This window comes from Lethenteron reissneri, chromosome 37, assembly GCF_015708825.2.
Source record: "Lethenteron reissneri isolate LAM-NWPU_2019-01 chromosome 37, ASM1570882v1, whole genome shotgun sequence".
NCBI classification, from domain to species: Eukaryota; Metazoa; Chordata; class Hyperoartia; order Petromyzontiformes; family Petromyzontidae; genus Lethenteron; species Lethenteron reissneri.
In genome coordinates, this window is record NC_083815.1 from 11,945,228 (window position 1) to 11,963,045 (window position 17,818).

At 48.7% G+C, this 17,818-nt stretch overlaps 1 protein-coding gene across 1 annotated transcript in view; it reads right to left on the reverse strand.

Moving 5' to 3' along the window:
• Positions 1 to 1,872: 1,872 nt before the first annotated feature.
• LOC133351319 (IgGFc-binding protein-like) overlaps positions 1,873 to 17,818 on the reverse strand; it is a 117,793-nt gene continuing 101,847 nt past the window's right edge. The window contains 5 exon segments of the mRNA XM_061566418.1: positions 1,873 to 2,371; positions 5,014 to 5,125; positions 6,037 to 6,150; positions 14,452 to 14,590; positions 14,911 to 15,110. Coding sequence (XP_061422402.1) covers positions 2,197 to 2,371; positions 5,014 to 5,125; positions 6,037 to 6,150; positions 14,452 to 14,590; positions 14,911 to 15,110 — 740 coding nt within the window. The 3' untranslated portion in view covers positions 1,873 to 2,196.

The window sequence follows — 17,818 nt, forward strand, 5'->3', positions numbered from 1 at the left end:
GAGTCAGATGAGTGTGGCCTAGAGAGAGATGAGAGGGCAGAGACATGCGAGGATGTCGAGCGGAGTCGAGTGAGATGAGCGGGGAGAGATGGGTGAGTTTGTGGAGCAGAGTAGTGTGAGATGAAAGTGGAGAGGCAGGTGAGTGAGTTGAGTAGTGTGATGAGAGGGGAGAGACAGGTGAGTGTGTGGAGAGGAGTAGAGTGAGATTAGGGAAGAGACTCGTACATGTGGCCGAGAGTGAGATGAAAGTGGAGAGACAATTGAGTTTTTGGAGGGGACTAGAGTTTGACGAGTCGGGAGAGAGACAAGATAGTGTGTGGAGGGTTTTAGAGTGAGGAGAGAGACAAGTGTATTTGTTGAGTGGAGTAGAGTGGGATGAGAGGGGAGAGACAGGTGAGTGTGTAGAGCGGAGTCGGGTGGGATGAGCGGGGAGAGATGGGTGAGTTTGTGGAGGGGAGTAGAATGGGATGAGAGGAGAGAGACAGGTGAGTTTGTTGAGGTAAGTCGTGTGATGAGGGGAGAGGCAGGTGAGTGTGTGGAGAGGAGTAGAGTGGGATGTCATCCTGCGCGTCAAATCGAGTGCTTTTTACCGGCCGTTTTGAACGCTCTGGCCGTTACGGCCCCCCCCCCTTTCCATTGTCCCTGTATCTGCGTTCCTCATCTCTGATTCGAGAGACCAAGGTAATTCCCTAGGTCTCTCTCTTAAAGCCGCCTCCTATGTGCCCAGGGGTTTTCCCTCCCACCCCACTGTTTACACTGCCCGCAGGGTGTTTGCCTTGAGGCCCCACCTCCCGTGTCATGTATGCTTCATCGTAGCCAGCCTGTAAAGCTCTATGCGCCCCTACGACTTTTTAACGTTGATTTTAGGGGGGCCGCCATGTAATCCGGCCTGGGGGGGGGGGGGTCGACCAATCTCCTGGCACTGGGAAACCGTGGGAAATCCCCGACATGGTACCAGGTGACCCCCCACGAGACCCTACGTGGGTGCATGTGTGTGTTTAGTGGGGGTGTGCGTGTGTTCGTGTGGATGGCGGCATTGGTGGAGTTGCTCCGCGGCCGTGGCACCACACAATCGTCATTAGGTGGGACAACCACAGCAAGATAAAACTGCTGAAGAATGCGAGAGATCTGCTGTGGCACGAGCTTATATAGACCTCGGCAGTAGGGGGGAGAGAGAAGGCATCCATATATATAAACACAGACACAACTTCAACCGAGAAGATGGGTACAAACTGAGCAATCATTGGAAGGACGTTATTAACCAGTTAAAGTCTTAATTGACTGTGATGAAGCTGTCTCTGGTGTGGACCAGCTTTCTTTTGAGCCTCGTCTCAAATGGTGTTTAGACCAGAGGTGTGGACCAATCAGTTTCAAGGACAATGCATATATTATCAGAGTATGTTTTTTGTTTGCATTCTGACCACAAGTATTGTGGTTAATGCAGACATGATTCCTTGTAAAAGGTTTCAGTTTGGTGTTTTAATATCTTAACACCTGTTTTGTTGCCAGAAAAAGGGGAAAAACCTATCATCTTATATTGGTACTGGCAAAGGAGGTCCCATGATATACAAGACCCGTTTAACACGCATGCTTACACGACAAATATTATCCATAAGAGGTTTTTTTGGGTTAGATCGTGGAAACACGTGTCGTTAAACCCTACACGTAAACAAAACATGCCAATTAGTTATTTTTTCAGCACACCGGTTGTGTTTTGGAGAGTAACCCACATTTACAAATTGACTACGATGTTTTGCTGGTGATTACGCCTGATAGGGCATGGATCAACCAAAAACTATGAAAATATAAGCTGTCTCAGTGTTCACAACTTTGACAGCAAAGTATCAATAAAAATATATACACACAGGCACAAATGATATAGTTCGTTTATTACAATATATTGATGCACGACTTGAGCCACGTAATTTGCTTTTCCATTGTGAGAGTACATGTATACAGTTGAATTGATTGTAATTACTGAAGATTTGTTATAACTGTCATGGAAATGCGAATATACGCATTTACTACATTATAGACACTATTAATTACTATTAATTACCAGTAACTTGAATCGGCAGGCTTCATCATTTTCTAAATAATTTCGTATGTATTTCACATAGCCTTGTCCAGCTTTACTGGACCAATATGGCTCTCATAATGAGCCCACCTTATACGAAGTCACAAATACTGTACCTACTAGAAGGCACTAGATGTGATATCTGGCACCTTTAATATCCCTGTATCATTTGTTTTGATGTAAGCAGCCCACACGTCACTGTTTACAACATCTTCATGACGGTAATTGAAATTGCCATCCTCGGAAGATGCACTTGATTTAGTGTCATATACTTCTTCGAGCTTCATGTGTTTCCTGCCAAAACAAAGGTGTCAGTGCTATTCCAGTAGGCTACATTATAAGCAGATATATAAGTGTTTGTTCATTCATTTCTCAATCCACTTGTCTTGGTGAGGGTCGCGGTGGCAGCATGTTGAGTAGGGTGGTCCAGACCTTCCTTTCCCTGGCAACAGACTTGAGCTCAACCTGGAGAATTCCCAGGCGTTCCTAGGCCAGCCAAGCAATATAGTCCCGCCAGCGTATCCTGGGCCGGCCCCCGGGTCTTTGCCGTGTGGGACGTGCTCGGTAGAGTTCCAGGGGAAATCTATCGGGGGGCTCCTTACCAGGTGCCCTAACCACCTCAGCTGGCTCCTCTCAATCCGGAGGAGTAGCAGCTCAACTTTGAGGCTCTCCCAGATTACTGAGCTCCTCACCCTATAATGGAGAGTGAGCCCGGAAACCCTGCGGAAAAACTAATTTTGGCCCCTTGTACCCCCGATCTCATCCTTTCGGTCATTACCCAAAGCTCATGACTATAGGTAGATCGAACTGTAAACCGAGAGCTTTGTTCGAGAACTCAGCTCCCACTTCACTACCACAGAATGGTACAGTGCCCGAAACACTGCAGACACTGCACCGATCCGCCAGCCGATCTCCTGCTCCCACTTACCACTCGCAAAAAATACCCCAAGGTACTTAAACTCCTCCACTAAGGGCAGCGGTTTTCCCCTCACCTGTATGAAAACAATCCACTAACCATGACCTTAGATTTGGAGGTGCTGATTCTCATCCCAGCTGCTTCACATTAGGCATCAAAAAGTTTAAATACATGCTCGAAATCACAGACTGAAAAAGTTAAGAGAACAATTTAATCTACAAAAAGCAGTGATGCCACCTTGATGGCTCCGTACTGGATACTCTCCATACCTTGGCTGCACCGTGATATCCTGTCCATAAAAAATCACTAACAAGTGGAGACAAGATGCACCCCTGGTGGAGTCCAACACCCACAGTGGACGACTTTGATTTAACACCAAGAGTACAGATACAGCTCTCACTCCAGGAATATAGCGACCAGATAGCGCACAAAAGTGGCACCAGAATATCATACTCCCGCAGCACCTCCCACAAAACATTGTGGGGAACACGGTCATATCCTTCTCCAAGTCTAAAAAGCAGAGGTAGACTGGGGAAGCATACTCCCATGACCCCTCAAATATCTGTAAGAGGGAAAAAAGCTGGTCCATTGTTCCATGACCATGACGGAATTCACATCGTTCCTCCTGAATCTGAGGCTCGACCACAAAGCGGAGCCTCCTCTCCAGCACTGGCATCGGCTTTACCTGGGACACTGAGGAGTGTGATCCCTCTGTAGTTGGAGCACACCCTCTGGTCCCCTTTAAAAAAAAATGGGAACCACGACCCCAGTTTGCCAATCCAGAGGTACTGTACCCACCTTTCATGCAACATTGAAGAGGCATGTTAACCACGACACTCCAACACAGTACTTTCCAGTACTTTCAACAACTCTGGGCGAATCTTGTCCACCCCAGCAGCCTTGCCGCTACAGAGGTCCTCGACCACCGCAGCGACTTCAGCAGCCGTGATGGATCCGAACCCCCCAGCTGTTTCCAGGGCTGCCTTCCGAGAGGTGGGAATGTCCACCGGGTTGAAGAGCTCCTCAAAGTGTTCCTTCGACCTCCCGATTATCTCCTTAGTTGAGGTCAATGCTACACCACCCTTACTGAAAACAGCCTGGGCGACGTCCCGTCAACCTCGCCTAAGACATCAGATGGTTTGCCAGAACATCTTTGAGGCTGCCCGGTAATCCCTCTCCATGGCTTCTCCAAACTCCTCCCACGCCCGGGCTTTCGTTTCAGCGACTGTTGCAGCTGCCGCCATCTTGGCAAGCCAGCACCTCTCAATCGAGTCGGGAGACCTTTTTTCAAGCTTAGCTCGGAAAGCCTCCTTCAACTTAGCAGCTTCCCTCAGCACCGGTGTCCAACAGTGGGTCCTATGGTTGCCGCTTTGACAAGCACCAACTGCCTTCAGGCCACAGCTTTTCACAGCTGCATCCACAGTCCTCAACACCGTCCACTCGGACTCAATGTCCACAATATCCCCTGGAGGTGGAAGGTAAAATATTTCTGCACTGGGTCTTCCGCCAGATGTTCCCAGAAAACCCGCACTATTCGTTTGGCCCTTCCGCGTCTATTTGGTCGGTGGCCTAAGCATCGGATCCAACTTACCACCAGGTGGTAATCAGTTTAAAGCTCTGCCCCTCCATTAACCCGAGTGTCCACAAATCAATCATTGACCTTCAGCCCAAGGTGCTCTGGTACCAAGTACACTTATGAGCATCCTTGTGTTCAGACATGGTGTTTGTTATTGACATTCCGTGACTAGCGCAGAATTCCAATAACATCTCACCATTCGAGTACAGATCAGGGGAGCAATTTCTCCCAATCAGGCCTTTCCTTTTCTTCGGGTGCCCTGGACACAAGTCACCATCACACACCCCTTATATATCCTTTAACCTCTCCAGTGCTTGCCCTATCTCTCACAGATCGTCTGGAGATTCGGCCATATTTAGGCATTATAAATGAAATACTTTGTTGCTAATAACGTCCCCAGAAATGAATGCAAGTACATTTCATTCTGATCAATAATGGACTTACCTCCCATGGCGGAACCTGACAAGTACAATGGTCACGGAGATCAAAATGATTCCACCAACAGTGCAGACCACTATGATGACGATGGTGACAGTGTTGAGTGGTGGTGTATTCCCTTAAGTGCAAAAAAAAGTCGATTTAATGCAAGCATTTGGCACAGCTTCATATTCGTATACAACTGTAATATTAGCACACGCAGCATAATATAACCAGTGCAGATCAAGTACAGCAATATAATGCGACATAAACAGGGAACAACTGGGGCACAAATGATGTTGTGATGCGTCAATTCCATTGACTGTCAATATTGGCAGAAACAATCCTTACTATTCAACCAAAATGCAAACAGTAGCAGTTCTCAAGAGACGAATTGCGCTTCCCTGAACCATTTCAGGGGTGCAGACTATGGCATAATTACCATGCAGGAGAAAGGTCTAATGATGTCATTGCACTACATACAAATCCCACACTTGATCAGAATTGAGAAACACGAAAATGATCAATAGGACATTTTAAAACTTATCTGATATTGTATGTGATATGATTTAATTTAACTGCTATTTGTGTTTAGTTTGTTGTCATTCTGCCCCACTTCCGATTAGCATGGCTGGCTACGTACAGTGCGAAAGAGGTTCAACATACATACGAGAGACATTTATTTCTCAATGGAGGCCTGATTAACCATAAATCATAACAAAGAGAAAATAGAAACATGCCAAAATATATACATTAAATTATAGTTAAACGACAAATGACTCCATCAATATCACTCAACAGCAAGTACAAGCTTGTCTTACATACCTACATATCATGATACATCTTTCTAATCAATGATTTAATCTAATCGATAATCCCAGCAGACTTGGATATTTAAAGATTCAAATATATTTATCCAAGTGTTTGTGCCTGTAGTACATATTTTTTTAACATCTCAAGTGTGAGAAACCTTTCATGCATGGTATTGTTACATATACAGATACTGCAGCAAGAGAATGTTATAAGTGTTGGCTTATTCTATGCACGTACCTGGATGTTCACAAACGATCCCACTGTGTGTGGGTGGACAGTGGCACTCAAAATCTCGACCGTTGTCTGTGCAGGTTCCTCCATTCAGACATGGGCTGGAATCACAAGCGTCCACTGCAACACAGCCGATGGGTTGTTCGCAGTTATCAATGGATTCATTCTGTACGATTGCATTTGCTTCCTTAAGTTTAAAACATCATTCAGATACGTACAGAGCACGTGGTCTATGTGAAAAAACTATCACAGCATTTTCTGAAGAAGGGAATTGCGGTCTCCTTATCTTAGTTCACTCGGTCACAATTGCTCACTTCTGTTGATGGTGACCTAAGAAAATAAAACTAACCATTTTCCTCCTTTCAGAATGCCACGAATATGAGCATTAACAAGCATATCGACAGATTCTTTGACACTACTTTTAGTAAATACACTTCTCCAGAAAAACTATTTTGAAAACTCCTTGGTAGGAAAGAACGAGTTGTGCAATTGAAGCGTAGCAGCACATTCCAGTAGCCTAGTTGGACAAAACGTTAAGGGACTACATTGGCAGTTGTGCACGAGCACAAACATCATTAATGTTCATAAGAGTTTTTTTTGGGAAGTGGCTATGTTAATGTGAGGGATTAGCATGATGTTATTGTGAGAAATTAGCATGTAAAGTAAGCTAGGAGAGTGGCCTCCTAGACGAGGGCACGGAAGTGGCTATGTTAATGTGAGGGATTAGCGTGATGTTAATGTGATAAATTAGAGGGCACGGAAGTGGCTATGTTAATGTGAGAGATTAGCATGATGTTAATGTGGGAAACTATCATGTAACTATAAAAAAGGAGAAGAGCGGCCTCCTCGACGAGGGAGTGCAACCCAACGGGTGTAATCCAAAGGGCCTGTGAGCATGAGAGATCTAAGAGAGAGACATAGAAAGAAAGACACAGAGTCGACATAACAGCTGACATAGGCAGGTTGGATGGAAACATCACAGTCAGTTAAGACTTTACCTGGTTAATAACGTTCTTCCAATGATTGCTCAGTTTGTACCCATCCTCTCGGTTTAAGTTGTGTCTGTGTTTATATATCTGGATGGCTTCATGAACAAATCTCTGAAGGCAGCCGGTAGGTTTTCCGAGTACCTCCGTTTTCTGTACAGGCTTTTTACCTGTTTATGTCAATTACTTTATTTTATGACATGCAGTTCAGTACTTATTTCAATTGTGATGCGTCTTATTTTTAGTTGTCATTTGCTTTACCACATTATTTAGGTCAGGCTTGAGTATTGAATACCGCGGTTTCCCCTTTCGCGACACTTTCCAAGAACGTAACCCCCACAATATTCAAAGGGTCTCATACATTTGTAATAACAGCCATAGAGGGTTCACGTGGGGATTGGCTTGCCGGTCCTGCTTGTAGCCAATAAGGGTTGAGATAGGGACCATGGCCCAGGCGTCATCACGACATGTCATCAGGAGTGATTGGCTTAGCCATTCGGGGCCCCAGCAAATGGGGAGCCGGATGAGGGGCGTGGTCCCGGGATTGACAGGGAACCATCGAGAATGGTCTAAGCTGTCCATGAACGATTGGCTGGGGGGACCACGTGACGGAGGTATTAAGAGAGAGGGAGAGAGAACGATCGGGAGGAGACGGTAATTGACAAGAGCAGGGTCACGCGCGGATGGGGCTCTGGGTGCCACGTGCGCGGTGGGGACATAGTGCGAAGTCTGTCCTCTCTCAGTTGTCTGCCAGCAACGGAGAGTGAGTGAGCAAGTGTATTGTGGAGTGGAAATAAAAGGACTGATTCCGAAGCCGTCTCAGAAGGTTTATTACATTGGTGTCAGAAGTAATTCTGCGACTGTTTGGACGATCGTCAAGATGTCTAAGCACCCCAGAAAAAAGAACCTGCCCGTGCCTCTATCGGAGGAAGAGGTCGAGACGGATGAACATGAGCTGTTGGGAGCTACAGCTCTTGTGCTGCCTGCCGATGACACTCGCCTCGACGCCTCTCAGCGTCGACCGGGGGAGGATGCGACCACCGCAGGACCGAGAGACGAATGGCGGCTGATGGTGGAGCAGATTGAGTCGTTGCGCGCCATTCTGCTAAGCCTGGTGACCGTGGTGGCGTCCTCACCAGCCGTGGGTCGCCAGATCGCCGATCAGCTGGACGCCGCGGGAAGGGGTCCTGCTACGGAATCCGGTCCCGCCATTGCTCCTGCCACGCGGGAGGACGCCATCGTCTTGAGTGGGGCGGCTGCGCCGGAGTCGTCGGCCGCCATTTTGGGCGCGCCCACCACCACGCGGCCGCCGGACGCCATTTTGTCTGCACCGAGTGGGGAGCGGGAACGGCAGTCGGAGACGCCCACGGCACGCGCCTGCCACCGCGGACATCGCCTTCCACAAATAAAAGAATTTATCGCCGGGGGCGATTGGAGTGCTTTTACTTGGCGCTTCGAGTCAGCTTTTAGATCTGTCAACTGGACGGAGGAAGAAGCGCTGGGAGCGCTACCTACGCTGCTCGATGATGTGTCTCTGGGAGTCTTCCGCTCCATCCCAGCGTCCAAGAAGAAGACACTGCGGGATGCGTTCACAGAGATGGCGGAATTTTACGACCCGCCGACATCGGCCACCAGAAAATTTATGTCACGTCGCCGAGCACTGGAAGAATCGCCGTTGGCCTATCGGGGGGCGCTGATGGCGATGGCCATGGCTGCCTACCCCGACGCAACGGCCGAGCACTTGGATCCGCTCATCCTTTCCCGCATGCTGGAGTTGTCCCAGGAGCTCAACATCTCTCTACCAGTGTGCGGCCACGAACCGCTTTCATCGTGGTGGGTGGCGCGCTGCCTGGACGCTAAGTTTAATATCAAGCGTTGGGACCAGATGGCGGCGTGGACGGGGAAACCCGAGATCGACGGGCCGCCTCTGGGGTGGTCTCCGCGACTGGTTGTCCACTGCTCCGACGACTCGGGCGACGACGACATGCTGGCTGCTGCTGTCCCGCATAGGATTCAGGGACGGCGGCTGCGTGACCAGCGGAGCGACTACATGGGCCGGCCGCGTGCGAGGGCCGGGTCGTCCGACCATCGGCCGACGTCGGCCGCGTGTTTCAAGTGCGGCAGACGGGGCCACTTCGCCCGTGACTGCCGCTGCCGACCTCTGCCGTCGCCTCTTCCGCCAAGGGGACCTCCATCTCCTCCACTTGCTGCGGAGCTGCAACAACCTCGGGCGAGTCGGCACAAATCGGGACACCCGGCAGGTCGTGTCACATCACTCATCCACTCGCACTTCTCCCTACACTCCTAAAGATAATTTTACTTCTCCTGCTCCGTTGACACGCTCTGCCACACAGTGGAAGAAATTGGCTCGCAGGATAGTGGCTGCGGCGTCGGGCTCGTCGACGGTACGAGGTACCATCAACGGCGTTGACGTCCATATCTTGGTGGACACTGGCGCATCGGCTACCATCATTTCGGATGTTATTTTTCATTTGTTGTCTATTCCTGCGTCGCGGATACGCAAGGTTAATGATGCGTGTGTTGCCGCCAATGGGGGGAGCATGGGTATCTGCGGACAGGTGGATGTGAGCATCGTTATCGGAAATATTACCGCCGCAGGACCTGTGTTAATTTCTCGCTCGCTAGCTGTTCCATGCTTGTTGGGTACGGATTTCCTGCGCCGGATGCCGTTGAGAATACGGGTCGACCAGGACTGTTTGGAAATGCCGGGGGGTCGTAGGATGGCGTTCCTGCCTTCCCTGCTGGCAAAGGCGCCTACAGGTAACGCAGTTACTGCTGTAGTGGCGGCTACGGTGGAGGTTCCATCGGGAGCGCAAATGCTTATCCCGCTGCGTTACCGAAAACCGCTTCAAATGGGAAGGGATGCGAAGGGCGTGCCTGTTATCCCCATCGAATTCCGTATCGAAATCTTTTTCTTTGGCGGCGGCACAAACGATCGTGCGCCCAGGTCAGGCACCTTTCATACAGGTCTTGAATGGGGGACCTGACCGCGTTGTTGTTCCGGAGGGATCGGTGCTGGCTCACGTCACTACCGATTTTGCCTCTTGTGACAAACAACCGCGTGCTCGGATGCCCGCGGATGGGCCTCCGCATGATCGTTCACAAGAACGCTGGATCGCGGATTTATGCGGAGAGAATTCTTCCTTGTCAAATGAACATAGGAACGCCTTGCGTTCGCTGTTGCTGCAGTACGCTGATGTGTTCAGCAAAAATGATTTGGACCTCGGCCGCACGTCGCTTTTGTCGCACCATATTGAAACCGGTGCGGCACCTCCCGTCTGTATGCACCCCCACTGCATGAGCCCGGTGGAAAGGGAACACGTGCGTGGCGCAGTAGATGATTTGCTGGCGGCGGATATTATTTCGCCGTCCAACAGCCCTTGGGGCGCGCCCGTCGTTCTGGTTAAGAAGAAAGATGGTGATACGAGGTTTTGCGTTGATTTACGCCGATTGAACAAAATTTCGGTAGCGGACGCGTACCCCTTACCGAGGATGGATGACTCATTGGATGCTTTATCGGGTGCTAAATTCTTTTCCACCCTTGACCTGTCCTCGGGCTTCTGGCAGCTTCCCCTTGATGACGAGTCAAAAGCCAAAACGGCATTCCGCACGCCGCAAGGTCTTTTCGAATTTAATCGGTTGCCGATGGGCCTGAACGCGGCTCCGGCCACGTTTCAGCGACTCATGGAATTGGTGTTGGCAGGACTGCAGTGGGAAACGTGCCTCATATATCTAGACGATATAATTGTCTTTAGCCGCACGTTCGAGGAACATCTCCAACGCCTTGAGACAGTTTTTCAAAGAATGCGTGCGGCTGACCTTAAGTTTAAACCCAAGAAATGCCACCCTCTGCAACACTCCGTCCGTTACCTGGGTCATATTGTCAGTTCGGACGGTGTATCCACTGACCCTCTGAAAACGAAGTGTGTACGGGAGTGGCCCACACCCACCTCGGTGGGTGATGTTCAGCGGTTTATTGGATTCGCTTCCTATTATCGCCGCTTCGTCAAGAACTTTGCGACGTTGGCAAAACCATTACACGTTCTGACTGGCAAAAATCAAAGGTTTAAATGGGGGGCAGAGGAAGAAAGTTCCTTTATGGCACTTTGGGACCACCTCGCCACGGCGCCTACGTTAGATTACCCTGATTTTTCGCAGCCGTTCATCCTTGATACGGATGCTAGTGATATCGGCATTGGGGCCGTTTTGTCGCAACGTAAGGACGGGGTTGAGAGGGTGGTGGCGTACGGCAGCAGGGTTCTGTCCCCTGCGGAAACTGCGATATTGCGTCACAAGGCGGGAACTTTTGGCGATTGTCCATTTTGTTCGATTGTACCGGCCGTACCTGTATGGACGGAAATTCCTGGTCCGCACTGATCATGCGGCTTTGAAATATTCCCTCAAATTGGATCAGCCGTCAGGCCAATTGGCCCGGTGGTTGGAATCATTACAGGAATTTTCCTTCGATATAACATACCGAAAGGGGGCCCGTCACGCGAACGCTGATGCGCTCTCAAGGCTGCCGCCCGTTCCTCCGTGCACTTGCCTGACGGGCACGCACCGCTGTGCCGCACCGCCCACGTCGCCCTGCCCGGTCATGGGGGCGATAGCGAATGAGGACGACGCAGGGGCGAAAGCGAAGGGGGAGGACCAGCAGGTGTCGGTGGACACCGATGATACCTTACGGCTGCCGCACGCGGTCTGGTTGCGCGAGCAGGAGGCCGATGCCTCGCTGTCTCCGCTACGTAAATTGGTTGGGAAACAGAAATCGCAATTGGCTGGCTGGAAGTGGCAGATGTTCCGGGGTAAGTCAGGTTTGTTAATGTGTACCGACGGGTTGTCTGACCGACCACGCTTGGTGGTTCCTACTTCGCTTCGCTACGACCTGCTCCGTGCTCTGCACGCTGATAAGTTGATGCACCTCGGCGTCCAAAAGATTGTGGCCGCGATGCAAAAGGATTTTTTTTGGGCCGGTATGACGGCAGACATCAATGATTTTGTTCGCTCGTGCCATGATTGCGCGAAGAGGAAGCCGCCTCGGAACCACTATGTACCACCGTTGCGTTCCATTGAAGTGTCCCGTATCAACGAATTGGTGGCTCTCGACATTCTGGGGCCGTTTCCCCCGTCGGCTAGGGGCAATAAATACCTTCTGGTCGGGGTGGAATATTTTTCTCGATGGCCGATGGCCTGGCCTCTACCCGACCAAACGGCAGCGTCCATCACCGACGCTTTCTTGAACGGGTATGTCATGGACAAGGGGGCACCTGAAAGGCTTCTCACAGATCAAGGCCGGAATTTCTCCTCTAAATTGCTTAGGGAAGTTTGTGACGCGCTAGGTACAAAGAAAGTTCGCACCTCCCCATACCATCCACAAACAGATGGTATGGTGGAACGGTTCAACCGTACCCTTTCGGCTATGCTTTGTCACACGGTCAGTGAAAAGCAAACCGATTGGGACCTGCACATACCAGGCGTCTTGGCGGCATACCGCATGGTTCCGCATACGTCCACGGGATACTCACCATTTTTTTTGATGTATGGCCGTGAAAATGTTCCACCCATCGATGTGCAATTGGGTACGCCGAGTAAACAACCGTCCCGCTCCCTGCCTGACCACGTGCGTGACTCGCTTGAACGAGTAACGGAGGCGCGAGAGGCTGCCCGGTGCGCGACGGCCCGTGCTCAGGCAAGGAACGAACAGTATGCGCGTCGATCGCATACTCGCATGCCTTGGTCGGTGGGAGACCTGGCGTGGCTCCACTGCCCCCAGGTACCAGCGGGCACATCCCCTAAACTGCATAAGGCCATGGCGGGGGCCTGTGACGCTGGTAGATGTTCGGAACTCGCAAAGTATTCGCGTTCAATACGGTAAACGTCGGTGGTATGTTCATTCCTCGCGACTTAAACCCTATGTTGACGCGCGTGTCGGTCCTTCATCCCCAATAGCTGACCTGCCGGGTTCTGCCGGGCCGACTACGCCGCTTGACACGCCCGTTGATCCCAAGGGGGACTGTGTTGTGCCTCCTGCAGATGAACAGGTTCTGATGGCTGAGGAAGCCCCCGCTGCCCCCCCTCCGACGGGGCCCGCCCTGGACGTGACCAAGCACCAACAACCGACTTCTTCTTCGAGCCTGCCACCTCCTGTCCATCCGGAAGCAAAGCGACCTTGCGCTGGGAGCGGAGAGGGTCCCGCGTCGCGGACGCGGTCAAAATCTCTTCCGTTTCGTTAGCGTTTGATCGTTTCGCTGATTTCCCTGTCGTTACTGCGCTGCAGGGGCGCCCTAATGTATGTTGTGATTTTTTATTAAGGGTGACTGTTTTAAATGTTGTTAGGCGCGGGAACGCTGGTTCACCCTCGAATTGTTAAACTTACCTTGGTGCCCTAATAAGACGTTGCGGAATTGGTTCTTCACCCTTTCCCAGCCGAGACGGCTACATTTTTTCACCGGGGGGGGGGGGGGGGGGGTGATGTAATAACAGCCATAGAGGGTTCACGTGGGGATTGGCTTGCCGGTCCTGCTTGTAGCCAATAAGGGTTGAGATAGGGACCATGGCCCAGGCGTCATCACGACATGTCATCAGGAGTGATTGGCCTAGCCATTCGGGGCCCCAGCAAATGGGGAGCCGGATGAGGGGCGTGGTCCCGGGATTGACAGGGAACCATCGAGAATGGTCGAAGCTGTCCATGAACGATTGGCTGGGGGGACCACGTGACGGAGGTATTAAGAGAGAGGGAGAGAGAACGATCGGGAGGAGACGGTAATTGACAATAGCAGGGTCACACGCGGACGGGGCTCTGGGTGCCACGTGCGCGGTGGGGACATAGTGCGAAGTCTGTCCTCTCTCAGTTGTCTGCCAGCAACGGAGAGTGAGTGAGCAAGTGTATTGTGGAGTGGAAATAAAAGGACTGATTCCGAAGCCGTCTCAGAAGGATTATTACACATTTATATCAAATGATCCAACAACAATGTCTAACTGCATTATGGGGAAAAAGGTATGCATCCATTGTTATTGTGAATCGGCTATTTTATGGATGAAATCATCACTATCTACCTTTCAAGTGTAAATCAGTGAACATTGAAATATAATAACGTTTAACTTAAACCAATTTCTCCACAGATTTTTTTGACATTATAAGGGTTTATTTGATACTCATTGTCTAGCTATTGGAGTAGAATCAATGTTTCGTAAAACTATAATCTGCAAGCACCAAATAAGTGCTCAATAGTTTCGGGAAGTCTTCCTGAGAGTCGCACCTTTTTTCAGAATTTGAATGTGAGTGTTGCATTTGAGAATAAACTGGACTAGCCATATTTAATCAACTCGTCTTAAGAGGGTTACATAAAAATATGCACATTTGCTTTCTACATGGAGTATGATGAGAGGTGGAACAGTGTCCTTCGAGACTCACGATTGAAACAGCCAAAGGTGTAGTTGCTGATGGAGCAAACTTCTTCTACGTTGCAGCCCTTGTTTCTGCATATAACTGTGTCCGTGTTCACACACTGGCACCGACTACTGCACTGGGGTGAGTAAAACTCCTTGCCCACCTTCACGGGAAATGCACACAGAGAATGGATAAGAACATGCGTTTAATTAACCCACTTGCTATGGAAAACCTCTGAAAGAGTTTACCACAAATGCAATGTGTAAAGGTAGTCGGTGTGGTCTGTTTATCTTGTTCATAACTGCCACAAGGTGCTGCCAACAAACAGGTGAAGGGCATTTATATTTGCATGAGAATCATTGCTATTGGTTACATTTCTAATATTGGAAACCATGTGACAACCCACAGAGTATATGACCTAAAAACACTCTAGAACAGTGTAGTGTTTTATTGTCTTGTGTGTTTTGTGTGTGTTGTTGCTACCTCATAGTAGGTGTCATCATGAAAACAGCCACAGTCCCTGAAGGGCACGCAGTGAAAGCCGCTCCACACAAACCCCAGCTCACACTGGCACCCCTCCATTCTGGGCAGGCCACACTCCTCAGGCGCAGCGAGATTCCCACAGGAGGCCGGACAAGCATTCATGCTCTCAGTGTAGATGCTGTTCGGAGGACATGCCGCATCTGTGCGTTCATACACACACATACACACAATGCAAACGAGTTATGAATGATATGCCTTTGCAAACATATGTTGCCATGTCTTCTAAGTGTGTGCCATGTGTTTATATCAGATCTCTTACATAAGGAGATGGATGTAATGTAGTATATCCGTTTTATCTCTGCTAAGAAAATATGTATTAATGTGTAACAGTACATCTAAGAAAGCTTTACCGAGTCTCCAGATTATTTTTGGAAGGTTCGTGCATTTTGGATGTTTTAATAGTTCACTAAACGTGTGGGAGGACACTGGATGACCTGGAGAAAACCCATAAATAAGAGTGCATAACCCCAATAATGTATACATATAGATCAGCTCACATTTCCTACCTGGTAATACCATAGCACAGCAGGTTAGAAGAATCACAGCAACTGACAAAGTCTGCAGGATCCACCATCCCTGGTGCCAAAGTGTTTCATTACAGGTGTAATGAGAGCGCCATCGCCTGGATTATCAGGGGGGCATACATTAATTGTACAGCCCAGGCTTATCCATAGTAGGGTTTACATCTAGGGGAAAGGTGAGAGGCAATTCCACCAGGGAAGCCTCTGGAACGTTCGGGAACGTTCCAGGAAGGGCGTGGCCAGAGGCGGGGCTTAGTCCCGAGAGGGGGATATAAGCGGGACACAGAGCACCGCAAGGGGTCGGTGATTGAAGACTGAAGAGGAGCCCCATTGCTGCTGCCCCGCCATCTCCATCGACCACGTGGCGGCTGTCCTCCAGCCGCTCAGTCGCTCCCCGGCGCACTGTCAGCCAGCGGTGTGTCGGAGAGCGGGTGAGCGCCACGTGGCGCGGGGCAGCGTAGCCACCCGAAGGGTGGAGTCCGTAAAGAAAATAAAGAGACGGAGACTGTGGCTGTACCAAACTCTATTGAATAAACCTACAAATTTACTTACCGTGTCGGAGACCACTCGTTACAGAGATATGCCTCACAAATAAAATCTAGATTAATTTACATCTAGATTTAAGATTAATTTCTTTAGAACTGCTTTTTTGTGTTTAGTTTGTTCTTCCCCTGCACCTCTGATTAGCACGGTCGGCGATGTACAGTGCGAAAGAAGTTCAACATACACACATACATTTACTCAAAATGGATCATCGCGGTACCCGAGAAACTGCTAATAGATGAATAGGGATAGGTCTGGTGAGAAATTAATTACTGTAAATGGAGTCAATCTGAACATATATTGTAATACAGCAATCCCTCTCAAAGACTTTTAATTACAAACCCCTTATAATCAATTATAAACTAAAACACCCATTTTGTTAAATATATCACATGGATAGTGCTCTGAATGCAGGCCATGAGGGCTTGGTGCCCTGGAAAGTGAGGGACTGCCAATAAGAACACAGTAGTAGTGGTGGTGTGGAGCTGGCTGGGTGGCTCGGAGGTGAGAGCGTGGAGATGAAAACATGGATTGGAATCCAGGCAGCCACCCGCGATAAAGTTGGGTTAATGTATAGAGTTGATGGCCTCTGCCCAGTTATAAGGATTGCACAAAAAAACCTCATATTACATTTCATTCCGCACTTAAATTGACGAAATTCCAGCTCCGAGAATTCAAATTATCAATGTACTTGTCATGCAATGGATTTTACTCCGAGTGGCTGAGTGGATTGAAAAGTGCTGCCCATACTGTGTGAATCAGAGGTTACTTAAAGGGATCTAAGAGGTAACTCGGTGATATCCGTATTTTCTGACGCAAAGGGTTATAGTGCTTTTCGAGGGATCCAAATGGATGTTTTGTCTCATGACATGACACCAAAAATCCAGTCAGCATAAATTTGGCAAAAAAAAAGGTAAAGAAATAAATGTTTCAATGTACACTTATTTACACTCAAACATAGAAAATTTCTTATTTTGACCCCAGAATTAAATTTATTTGATGTGCTGAATAAAAGTGGGTGACTTGCATAAATAAAATTAAAGATGTCGAAAGGAAGCCACCCACTTGTATTCAGCACATCACATTTGATTAATTCTAGGGTCCAATTTTTTTTTAACGTTTGAGTGCAAATAAAAGTGTGTGTATTGAAAAAAAACTTTTGTATTACCTATTTTTTTACCGTGAAAATTATTGTAACTATTTTAACTGCTATTTATTTTCCTAGGTAATGTCCACTCGAGCATGCGCATTGCTGTACAACAACAGTCTACGTAATGAAAGGTTGATAGAAAGCAGCGCAGCTATTACAATTAGAGCAAAGTCGTGAAATGACATGTAGAAGAACATTTGTCGTATTTGAGATCATTAAGTACTGAACTTTATGAAAGATAAGACACACAGACTGCGATGCTATAGCAATGTGCATATATGGACAACAGTGCATATGGCGAGACTTGAATCAACGTGCACAGATTTAGCACCTTAATTTAAAGCATTTATATCAACAATCATAAGAACATTTTGCCAATAGAAATATGGGTTTACTTTACGACATTTCATTTGAAAACATGATCATGGTTTTCACCTGCTCGCTCAATGCGGCATGACAGCAAATCATAATCCTATTTATTACAAGTATAACTATGTAATTATTTTAACAATAGCAATAGTAGTCATTATAATTATTCTAATTGTTAGTCTCGCGCTAAGGAAGAGGGAACCACACCGGCCACTCTGATTGGACAAGACGTTTTCCCTCGTAGCTGGGCATGACCATTTGAGAT